Raw genomic sequence first — 12,208 nt, 5'->3', positions numbered from 1 at the left:
ACCAGGACCAACACCAGGACCGGGACCGGGACCAGGACCAACACCAGGACCGGGACCAACACCAGGAGCAGGACCAAGACCAACACCAGGACCAAGACCAACACCAGGACCGGGACCAACACCAGGAGCGGGACCAACACCAGGACCAACACCAGGACCAACACCAGGACCAGGACCAACACCAGGACCAACACCAGGACCAACACCAAGACCAGGACCAACACCAGGACCAGGACCGAGCAGGGAGTGCGTCTCCAAAGACGTACAGGTATGTAGGTTAATTGGCTGGGTAAAAATGTTTTTTTTTAAATTGTCCCTAGTGGGTGTAGGATAGTGTTAATGTGCGGGGATCGCTGGGCGGCACGGACTTGGTGGGCCGAAAAGGCCTGTTTCCGGCTGTATATATATATGATATGATAGGAGCAGGGCTCCGCGCTTTACCCTTGCTCTGCTGGGGCTGGGCCCGGGCCCACGCCGCTGTGTGATGGGCGCCGTCACCGTCACCGTCACCTTGGCCGTCACGGTCACGTGGGCTCCACGAAGATGGCGGCCCCCACGGTGAGGATTGCCATGGCAGCCCGGGCCTACAGCTCTGGGCTCCAGGGCGCCCGCTGGAAGCTGGGCGGCCTGAACCACGTCGCGATCGCCGTGCCGGAGATGGAGGCGGCGCGCTCCTTCTATCGGGATGTGCTGGGCGGCCGGGTGAGCGAGGCGACACCGCAGCCCGAGCACGGCGTCAGCACGGCCTTCGTGGAGTTGGGCAACACCAAGCTGGAGCTGCTGGAGCCGCTGGGCGACCGGAGCCCGATCCTCGGCTTCCTGCGCAAGAACAGCCAGGGCGGCGTCCACCACATCTGTATCGAGGTGGACCACCTGGCCGACGCCGTGGAGCAACTGCGGGCCCGCCGGGTGCGCACCCTCAGCCCCGAGCCCCAGATCGGAGCCCACGGCAAACCCGTCATCTTCCTCCACCCCAAGGACTGCGGCGGCGTCCTGGTGGAGCTGGAGGAGGCCTGAGCCCCCGGCGTCAACCCCATCACCTCCCTCCCTGAAGGCAGCGGCATCTGAACACAGGTACTGACCGACACCGGGCGGCGGCGGCGGCTCTCTGTCCCTCTCCACGGATGCTGCCCGCTGATGGTTTCCACCATGACTGCTTTAACTTCATATCTTCTCACCTACAACCCCCGGCCCGGTCAATCCAGATGTGCAGGAAGGAACTGCAGATAGACCAAAGGTAGACACAAACATGCTGGAGTAACTCAGCAGGAGGCTTCACTCCAGGCGTCTGAGTCAAGGATGCTGGGACCAACTCATCTGTCTGGGCAGCATCTGTGAGAAGACTAGTTTCACTCGAAACCAGTGACTCTCTCTTTCCACAGATGCCACCTGCCTGACCTATTGAGTCTATGTTATGTATCTACAACATCTTCCAGCCATTTCTGCTTCAACTTCACAGCAACCCACTACCCAGCTGCCCCTTCTCCTCAATTTCAGATCACCGGCATCTGCAGTCTTTATTTTTCTGCTGGCCTGAAGCAGGTTAAATGTTTTGTGTTCTGTGGTTAATTTAATTTGAAAATTGATGTTGTTCAAGCTGGACAGTCCTCACAGGACAGTTCCTCACCAAGATTGGTCATCAGACCAGAAGGTTTTGCCTCCATTGATCACAAGGAGAGATTAAATGTTTTGTGTGCTGTGGTTAATAGAAACATGGACGATAGGTACAGGATGAGGCCATTCGGCCCTTCGAGCCAGCACCGCCATTCATTGTGATCATGGCATCAACTCTGTCATCCCAGGGATCAATCTCGTGAACCAACGCTGCACTGCCTCAATTACAAGGATGTCCTTCCTCAAATTAGGAGACCAAAACTGTACACAATACTCCAGATGTGATCTTACCAGGGCCCTATACAACTGCTGAAGAATCTCTTTACTCCTATACTGAAATCCTCTTGTTATGAAGGCCAACATGCCATTAGCTTTCTTCACTGCCTGTTGTACCTGCACACCAAATTTTTAATTTGAAAATTGATGTGGTTCAAGTTGGACTCAGTTCCTCACCAAAAATGGTCATCAGACCAGAAGATTTTGACTCCATTGATCACAAGGAGAGATGAGTAAAGATTTCTATAATTTATTGATATAATTTAGACATGGGTTTAGACATAGATTTATGTGTCTACAACATTTTTGGTCATCACCACTTTCGAGATCAACATTAATAAAGGTTGGAAGCGTTATTTGTGAACAACTTGTTTCTCTTATGTTAAATATACTGGACAAATTCAAATATTAAATTACCATGAGCGTTGTTCAAAATGTTGACATTTCTAATTTAAATAGCCTTCAAACAAAATTAAGTCAACTCCTTCAAGAAGTCATTTGTTAGAATTTAGTTTTAGTTAGAATACTGAAGGAACACTCCAAGATGTGAGCAAAATGTTGGCATTGTGAAATGTGTTGCTTTGGGGGAAAAACAACCGGAAAAACGCTTGCCTCCTGGGAAAACAAAAAAGTGCATGGAGCATTAATGTTTTTTTTAAATCTGATGTTACTTCCCCATTTACATTCTTTTTCAAAATTCTCCCGCCTCCAACTGACATACTTAACCAAGACCAACAGGAAAACTGCACACCATAGTTATTTCTTAAGATGGATGCTTCCCTGACAAATTGTTGATGTTTGAAAACAAAACATGAACAAATATTAAGGAGTCGCAGGTCCAGATGCATGGCCAGTTCTTCTAAATCAGAACTTTGGCTCACCTCGTAATAATGAATGGTGGTCTTGACTTAATGCAGCGAGGTTCAATTTCAGAAAATTACACCTTTGGAGGCAGTTCCGTTTATTCTCTCACTGGGTATTTTTATACAGCCCCACAAATGCAACCATTTCAAGAATCTTTTCAATAGTCAATAGTCGTTTATTTGTCACATACACATAAATGTGTAGTGAAATGAAACATTACCCGCAGTTAAACAATAAGACCAATAAGAATAATCAATAAAAATGCAATAACACATACAATCACAACTAACACCAAACAAAAAGAAACATCCATCACAGTGAGTCTCCTCCAGTCCCTCCTCACTGTGATGGAAGGCCAAAAATGTCTTTTTCTCTTCCCTGCCGTCTTCTCCTGCGGTCAGGCTGTTGAAGTTGCCACGTCGGGGCGGTCGGGGCTCCCGATATTGAAGCCCCCGATGGACGGTGAAAGGTCCACGGCCTATTCCAGGCCGCGCCGGACGGTGAAAGGTCCACGGCGGGCCGACCCAAGCCCCGCGATTCGGGGCGGGCGAACACGCTGCCTCTGCCGCTGCCGGAGCTCCCGATGTCGGCCCCCACCCAGGGGCCTGCGGGCTTCCGACATCCACGCGGCCCGCGCCGGAGCCTCCGGAGACGAATCGCAGCCGCTCCCGCAGCATCCGCAGGCAGCCAGCGCCGCAGGTGGTGAGTCCGGGCCGCGGGCTCTGCAAACCAGAGCCCCAGGTGGTCCCAGGTGCATGGCCGGTGGTAGGCCGCAACGGGAATGGAGACACGACACAGAACAAAGGTCGCGTCTCCGTTCGGGAGAGAGAATTTTACAGTTCCCGTTCCCTCCCCACCCCCCCCCCCAAACATAACATACAAACACTACACCATATTAAAACTACAATTCAGACAAAAACAACAAAAAACACAAAAGACAGACGGACTGCAGGCAAACCACAGCTGCAGCTTCAACTCCCAACTAGCTACTATCAAATCTTTCAACTCCCTGCTAGCTACTATCAAACCACCCTTTCAAAGTGATTATAAAACTTCTCTTTACTTCCTGTGAAGCAGAAGGATGTGGAGGCCAAGTCAATGGATATTTTTAAGGCAGCGATAGTTAGATTCTTGATTAGTACAGGTGTCAAGGGGTATGGGGAGAAGACAGGAGAATGGGGTTACAATGGAAAGATAGAATAACTATGATTGAATGGCGGAGTAGATTTGATGGGCCGAATGGTCTAATTCTGTTGTTATCACTTATGAACTCATGAACTATTCGATTATTTTGCCAGTTATCCTAAATTCCTCTTTTAAGTTCCCCCTTTTATTAATCTTTCAATTATAAACACGTATTAAATATCTCTTTTACCAACAATGCTCTCTAAAGAGCGTAAACTAGCATTTTTTGTAGTCTCACCAAATAACGATTGTCTCCTTTTCTTTGTCCCATTCTATCATGTAAAACTATTAAGTAATATTATTTTAGCCATAGACAGAAAGAAATTTGATCTATTTCACAATTTTATGCATTTAAATTGTGCTGAGCTGGCTGGGTCCACTCTTAGGCTTGTAGGTTAATTGGCTTGGTGTAAATTGTCCCTAGTGTGTGTAGGATAGTGTTAGTGTGCGGGGATTGCTGGTCGGCGCGGACTCGGAGGGCCGAAGGGCCTGTTTCTGCACTGTATCTTTAAACTACTCCTGGATTGAAGCCCTCACACAGGATGGAACCTTGAATTAGGAGCAGGAGTTAGAACTTTAGCTTATTTAACCCCCTCCCACAACTCCCGCATAAGGACTGAATCCAGCTGAAATCAGCAAACTCTGAAAAGAGTAACATCAAATCTATATCTGTGCATAAAGATAGTTCTTCCATTTGCATCAACTTTTGTGACTTGCCAAAGCTCTTTACAGCCAACAAAGTATTTCCAAAACATCACTGTGCAGTAATACAGGGACCACCACAAGGTACAACAGGCTGTTTACACGGGTCTGTTTAAATGTGAATGACCATGCCTTGACTGGTGGAATGTGCCAGTTTACTTTCAGCCAGCATCTGTGGTCATAGGTATCCGTACCCTGTGTTCCATGACCATTGCAGCCGTCTTGTCATCCATTACTGCATCAGCAACTCAGCGGTAAGTTCCGTGCATTGATCATTAGCATTCTACATTTTCACCCTAACAGCATCTGTGGTGTTGAAGCCAAGTCCCTCATACAGTGCCAAGTTGTACAGTGCTCAACACCCAGGCACAACCTGCAAAACATTCCGGGTGAATGTTGCAACGTCCCTATTGGCCTGTCCAGTGAATAGAGCACATGAACAGGTCCACTGTGCCCATGATGAAAATGATGCCGTTAAACTAATCTCCTCGGCCTGCATGTGATTCATATCCCTCCATTTCCTATATACTTTTGACATTCCCATCCTGGGAAACACGTTCCAATTGTCTACCTATGTTTTTCACAATTTTATATACTTCTATATTGGGCGGCACGGTGGCGCAGCGGTAGAGTTGCTGCCTTACAGCGAATGCAGCGCCGGAGACTCAGGTTCGATTCTGACTACGGGCGCCGTCTGTACGAAGTTTGTACGTTCTCCCCGTGACCTGCGTGGGTTTTCTCCGAGATCTTCGGTTTCCTCCCACACTCCAAAGACGTACAGGTATGTAGGTTAATTGACTGGGTAAAAGTAAAAATTGTCCCTAGTGTGCGTCGGATAATGTTAATGTGCAGAAGGCAGTGCAGGCCAATTCTCTGGATGCTTTCAAGAGAGAGCTGGATAAAGCTCTTAATGATAGCGGAGTCAGGGGGTGTGGAGAGAGGGCAGGAACGGGGTACTGATTGTGAATGATCAGCCATGATCACATTGAATGGCGGTGCTGGCTCGGAGGGCCGAATTGCCTACTCCTGCACCTATTGTCTATTGTCTATTGATTCCCCAAGAATGTCCTTCCTGATCAAAAAGGCAAACCTCTCCTTTCTTACTTGCAACTCAATTACGCCTGTCGCATCGACACCCTGGAATATTGAGCTGCCAGTCTTGTCCTATGATGCGATATGACACAATAGGATAGAACTTTATTTATCACAGGAGTGAAATTAATTTGCCAACAGTCATAAAAAACACAAAATACATGAAACATGAAATTAAAGTGATGTGGACAAACTTTGGGGATGTACAAAGATTGAGGATATGGGGGGGGGGGGGGGGGGGTCAGTCTCAGTCTACCCCACGACAGAAGGGGGAGGAGTTGTAAAGTTTGATAGCCACAGGGAAGAAGGATCTCCTGTGGCGTTCTGTCCTGCATCTTGATGGAACCGGTCTGTTGCTGAAGGTACTCAGGTTGACCAGTGTGTCATGGAGGGGGTGAGCTGTATTGTCCAGGATGCTCTGCAGTTTGAGGAGCATCCTCCCCTCCAAGACCACCTCCCCTGAATCCAACTCCGCCCCCCAGGATGGAACCAGCCTTCCCGATGAGTCTGTGGATCCTATTGGTGTCCACGGCCTTCGCCCTGCTGCCCCAGCACACGGCAGCGAAGAAGATGGCACTGGTCACCACTGATTGGTAGAACAGCTGCAGCATGTCACTGCAGGCGTTCTCAGCCATATTTCTGTTATGGCTATAGTATTCAAGTCTCCCAAGCCAACCCATGCCCCGAATTCTGAATGCCTTACCTGTTGAGCCGGGGCGGCACGGTGGTGCAGCGGTACAGTTGCTGCCTTACAGTGAATGCAGCGCCAGAGACTCAGGTTCGATCCTGACTACGGGCGCCGTCTGTACGGAGTTTGTACGTTCTCCCCGTGACCTGCGTGGGTTTTCTCCGAGATCTTCGGTTTCCTCCCACACTCCAAAGATGTACAGGTATGTAGGTTAATTGACTGGGTAAATGTAAAAATTGTCCCTAGTGTGTGTGGGATAGTGTTAATGTGCGGGGATCGCTGGGCAGCGCGGACTCGGTGGGCCGAAGGGCCTGTTTCCGCGCTGTAACTCTAAATCTAAAAAAAAATCTAAAATCTAGTAGTGAAATAAATAGTTTAAACCTACAGGTCTTTATTCTCTCTTTATCGTACACCTGGCTGACGTGTCTGCTAATCTTACTCTCCTTGTCTACAGCACCCCACCCCATCCTCTCATCTGTCTTCTTTCTGCTGTGTGACCCACCCTCACCAATCCTGTTTAAACCTTCTTGAGTACACTAGCAAATCTCCCTCACAGGATATCGGTCGCTCCCCCTTCAGTTCTGGTAACCACTGCCCCAGAGGTGACCCCAATGATCCAAAAACCTGAATCTATGCACCCTGCACCAGCTGCACATCACATATTCCTCTAGCACACCCTGTTCATGCCCTAATTAGCTCTTGGCATTGGGAGTAATCCAGAGGTTACCCCTCTCAATGTTCTGCTGTTCACCCTCTTCCTAACTCCCCATGTTCACTCCACGGACCTTATCCCTCTTCGTACCTATGTTGTTGGTATCAATGTGCACAACAACCTCTGGCTGCCTACCATCTCCTTTGCAGCTGCTCCCAAACATCTTGGACTCTGTTGCCAGGGAGGCTGCACATCACCCTGGAGTTCTGTACGCAGCCACAGAATCAGGTCAGCCTTGGAGAGAACAAAATCCAAGTTTTTCCAACCTCTCCTTATAGCTAAAATCCAGGTAGCTGCCTGATAAACCTCTTCTGCACGCTCCAAGACCATCGCATCCTCAATGGGGCAACCAGAACTGCACACAAATTGTGATTGTCCTCTTCAGCATCTGCCAGCTGTCCAGGATTGTGTTTGTCGTGAGCTGCACAATTGGTCTGGCAACATGGGACATCGGCCTTGGCTTCAATGGGCAATCCTCATCTTCCAGACGCTGTGCAGGGGCGCTGTGTGGACATCATGCAGGACTTAATGCCACAGAATGAATCTATTCTATGGATATATCTGGTGATTAGCATTCACTCAAAGGATGCATCACACCCAGAACAATGATGTGTTCTGGTGTGATGTATACATGCAACAATATGGTAAAGCTGCTATGTGATGTATACATGCAACAATATGGTAAAGCTGCCTGCGCATTGCAAGAAAACACAGAAAGTTAAAATGGCGATCTTGTGTCCAGATGTGTCCTGTTTTGGTCACCCACTCAATGCGTGCTTTTGAGAATGATACTGAGTAGAACGTATCATCAGCCTTTCCTCGTTGTGACAAACACATTCGCCTTGGAGAGCCTTCAATTGTTTTTTGCGTCAAAATGGAACAATGAAATTCTTAAGCAGTCTGGAGAAGGGGCTCGACCCGAAACATCACCCATTCCTTCTCTCCAGAGATGCTGTCTGTCCCGCTGAGTTACTCCACCATTTTATGTCTATCTTTGGTGTAAACCAGCGTCTGCAGTTCCTTCCTACACAATGAAATTCTTACTTGCTGCACCTTTACAAGCACCTTAACGCAACAACACACCAAGTCAATATACAGTTAACATTAATGCAATAAAAGAGCAATTCTCCTTGGTAGACAGACAAAATTATGTAGTGCAACCTATAAAAGGTCCATAGTATCTTCTTGTTGTAGAAGACTTTTGCACGAACAGTCTGTGACCCATCGAGCTGCGGCCATAGCCCTATGTTTAAAGCCCATGGCGCTGTGGCAGGTAGTGCTATGTTTAAAGCCCATGACGCTGTGGCAGGTAGCGCTATGTTTAAAGCCCATGGCGCCGTGGCCATCGTGCTATGTTTAAAGCCCATGGCGCTGTGGCAGGTAGTGCTATGTTTAAAGCCCATGGCGCTGTGGCAGGTAGAGCTATGTTTAAAGCCCATGGCGCTGTGGCCATCGTGCTATGTTTAAAGCCCATGGCGCCGTGGCCATCGTGCTATGTTTAAAGCCCATGGCACTGTGGCAGGTAGTGCTATGTTTAAAGCCCATGGCGCTGTGGCCAGTAGAGCTATATTTAGAACCCTTAGTGCTTTGTTTAAATTCCCATGCACTTATCCGGCAGCGCTGTGTGTTACCTTTAAGCCCCTGTCCCAGTTCAGTGATTTTTTTAGGCGACTACAGGTGACTAGGCTGTTGCCGCACGGTTGCCGGGGTGTCGCGGGCACGGTCGTGAGTCGTCTCCACAGAGTCGCAGCGTTTTTCTGGTCGTCGCTGGATTTTGTGAAGGCATGAATTTTTTTGGCGACTGTTGGTTTGACGCCAATGAGCGTAGCTTGACGACTCCTGACGGGGGCGCTGTTGTAGGTTGTCGCCAGGTTGTCGCCAGGTGATTAAGGTTGTCGCCAGGTTGTCGCCAGGTGATTAAGGCTGTCGCCAGTGTTGACTTCAGCGAATTCCAAGTGTGGACTTGATCTGATCATCCATCAGTGTAATGTGTCCATAAATGATGTTAGGTTTTGTATGTTTTTGCACTTGTATTCTGTTTAAAGTTTGAATTTTAAAGTTTGAAGTTTATTGAAGTTTATTACAATATTTTTGTATGTTATCAAAAAAATTTTTTTAATTGTTTGAATATCAATAAAGGAAATTCTTGACATTTTGATGGAAAATTGATGTATGAAGTCATTGCATTTCAGAGTAGTGTCTCATGGCATCACTTTCAAATAGTCATGATGCAGAATGATTGGAAACCCAACCATACTCCCCCTTTTTTCGGGAAAGTGGGTGAAACGTGAATTGTTTTCAGTTGTCTTCAGTCTTCAGGGTCATAGCTGTGGGTGGACATAGGTTTTCTTCGGTTGTCGTAGGTTGCCGCCTCTGGTGGTAGGTTGTCGTAGGTGCGGTCATAGGTGGACTTGCGGCGATTGGGTCGTCGGTTGTTGGTAGCTTGCATAGTTTGACGTCGACTATATGGTAGGTTGTTGTAGCTTATCGTAGACATTGTCATGGTGGGGGGGGAGGGGAGGGGGGCAGTCGCCGATTTTTCAGCAACCTGCTACGACTATGACAGTCGCTGGCAGTCACCTTAAAAAACGTCTAACTGGGACAGGGCCTTTACACGGCAAGTCAGTAACGCTGTGCATTACCTTTATGCGCCAAGTCTGTAGTGCTGTATTACCTTTACGCGCCAAGTCTAACGCTGTGTGTATTACTTTTATGCGCCAAGTCTGTAGCACTGTGCGTATTACCTGTATGCGCTGTATTACCTTTACGCGCCAAGTGTAACACTGTGTGTATTACCTTTATGCGCCAAGTCTGTAATGCTGTGTGTATTGCCTTTACGCGCCAAGTCTAACACTGTGTGTATTACCTTTACGCGCCAAGTCTAACACTGTGTGTATTACCTTTACGCGCCAAATCTGTAACGCTGTGTGTATTACCTTTACACACCAAGTCTGCACTGCTGTGTGTATTGCTTACACGCATACTGAGATAAGTATTGTTTTTGTTCTCTTGCGAATAAATCTGATTTATAACTTAACGGACGAGTGTGCCTTTGGTCTGTTCTACCAGTCAGATCCTTGAACCTGTTCCCTTGTCACACTTGTAGAGACAGGATTGTGAGTGGGGATGTACAATGCATTATAAGAACAGTTCTCAAGGCCCTCTGCCTTTTCCCCCTGATAGTAACAATGAGATAGAGCGTGGCGAGGGCCTTTGATGATATTAAATGCCTGGAGGCAGCTCTTCCTCTAGATCCCAATGATGGCAGTAGGGGGGATCAGCACCTGGGATAGACCAATAACATGCACCACTTTCTGTAGCTCCTTCGTTCTTGGGTGTTTGAGTTACTGAACCAGGCTGTGCTGCAAGCTGTCACTATGCTCTCCACTGCGTAACTGGAAATTCAATGGAGTATTCGGTGACATGCCAAAACTCCGCAAACCTCCGAGGAAGTAGATGCTTTGATGAGCTTTTCTTGTGATTGCATCAAAGTGCTGGGCCGAGGACAGATCTTCAGAGGTGTGCATGCCAGCAACTTGAAGCCAGTGGCCCCATCCGTAGCACCCACACCAATCCAGACTCTGGTGGAAGGTTGGGGCCCTGCCCTTTGGAGCAGCCTTTGACCCATGCAGCTTGCTGGACTCCAGTGTAACTCACATCATTTATGTTCGGGCTTGAATTCTGCACCCGTTACCTGGGTGCTGCATTCTCCGCAATGTTGCATTCACCACTGTAACCAAACTTGAAAGAGCCAATGCATAAAAATTCAACGATCAACTTGGCCTCACTCAATGCGTTAATGTGTCTCCTGAGGATCCTTGGTGACCCACCCAGCAGGCTTCTTTGTGAATTGGAATGATGTCACGCACGCCTCTGACCGCAGCTCAAGGTTAAGCCGATCCAGGTACGTGTGGTCTGGTGAATAAGCAATCCTCTGAGCAACTAAATGTTTTTCTCTGTCTGCTGTACTGAGAAAAGGCCTGTGAAAATAGTTTTGATGGTGGATCTGACCAAATACCATCAGGCTGCTAATTTGGGTTAAGGGCAGCCACTCAGCGCACTGTTTCCAAAAGCACAGTAGTGTTGTTAAGGGTATTCATAGAGTTAAATCAACATTTGTCATGAGCGAGGGTTCTACACTGTCAGGAATTACTGGAAAAACTATAACGAACTTCCATTTCCCGACATCAAGGCGCCATTCTTCATGTTCATAAGTGATCAGAGCAGAATAAGGCCATTCGACCCATCAAATCTACTCTGCCATTCAATCATGGCTGATCTATCTCTCCCTCATAACCTCATTCTCCGGTCTTCGCCCCATAGCCCCTGACACCCGCATTAATCAAGAATCTATCTATCTTTGCCTTAAAAATGTCCATTGACTTGGCTTCCACAGCCTTCTGTGGCAATGAATTCCATAGATTCATCACCCTCTGACTAAATAAATTCCTTCTCATCTCCTTAAAGGAACGTCCTTTGATTCTGAGGCATGACCACTGGTCTTAGACTCTCCCACTCATGGAAACATCCTCTCCACATCCACGCCTCTCACTATTCGGTAAGTTTCATTTGGTATCTCTCAAACTTCTACAGGTGCATCGTAGAGAACATATTGACTGGTTGCATCGTGGCCTGGTTTGGCAACTCGAATGCCCAGGAACAAAGTTGATTACAGGTAATGGACACTGTCCGGTTCATCACGGGTATTAACCTCCCCTCCATCGAAGGTATCTGTAGGAGGCATGTACCAAAAATGCAGCCAAAGTCAAAGACCCACATCACCCTGACCACATTCTCATTTCACTCGTGCCATCGGGGAGAAAGTCTAAGAGTCAGAAAACCGTGACCTCCAGGTTCAAAAACAGCTTCTTTCCAACAACCATCAGGTTCTTCACACTACAAATACAAACACTAAACTATGAACTACTAGCTGTCTTGGTTGCATTAAGGACTTCAGACTTTTGTAATAGTATTGGGGATTTTTAATTTATTGAATGTTGAGAGTCTTCAAGGTACAACAGAAGTCTTTATTACATTAACTCAATGCTGGCAGCAAGACAACTAAAAATGTCTGC

General features: G+C 47.7%; 1 protein-coding gene across 1 annotated transcript; it reads left to right on the top strand.

The window, feature by feature from the left end:
- Nucleotides 1-522: 522 nt before the first annotated feature.
- mcee (methylmalonyl CoA epimerase) lies at nucleotides 523-2,244 on the top strand. The gene has a single exon (XM_078420307.1). The coding sequence runs from the start codon at nucleotides 544-546 to the stop codon at nucleotides 1,015-1,017; it is 474 nt and encodes a 157-aa protein (XP_078276433.1). The 5' UTR covers nucleotides 523-543; the 3' UTR covers nucleotides 1,018-2,244.
- The last annotated feature ends 9,964 nt before the right edge of the window (nucleotides 2,245-12,208 follow it).

Source organism: Rhinoraja longicauda, chromosome 24, assembly GCF_053455715.1.
Source record: "Rhinoraja longicauda isolate Sanriku21f chromosome 24, sRhiLon1.1, whole genome shotgun sequence".
NCBI classification, from domain to species: domain Eukaryota; kingdom Metazoa; phylum Chordata; class Chondrichthyes; order Rajiformes; family Arhynchobatidae; genus Rhinoraja; species Rhinoraja longicauda.
This window is presented reverse-complemented; position numbering and strand designations above follow the sequence as displayed.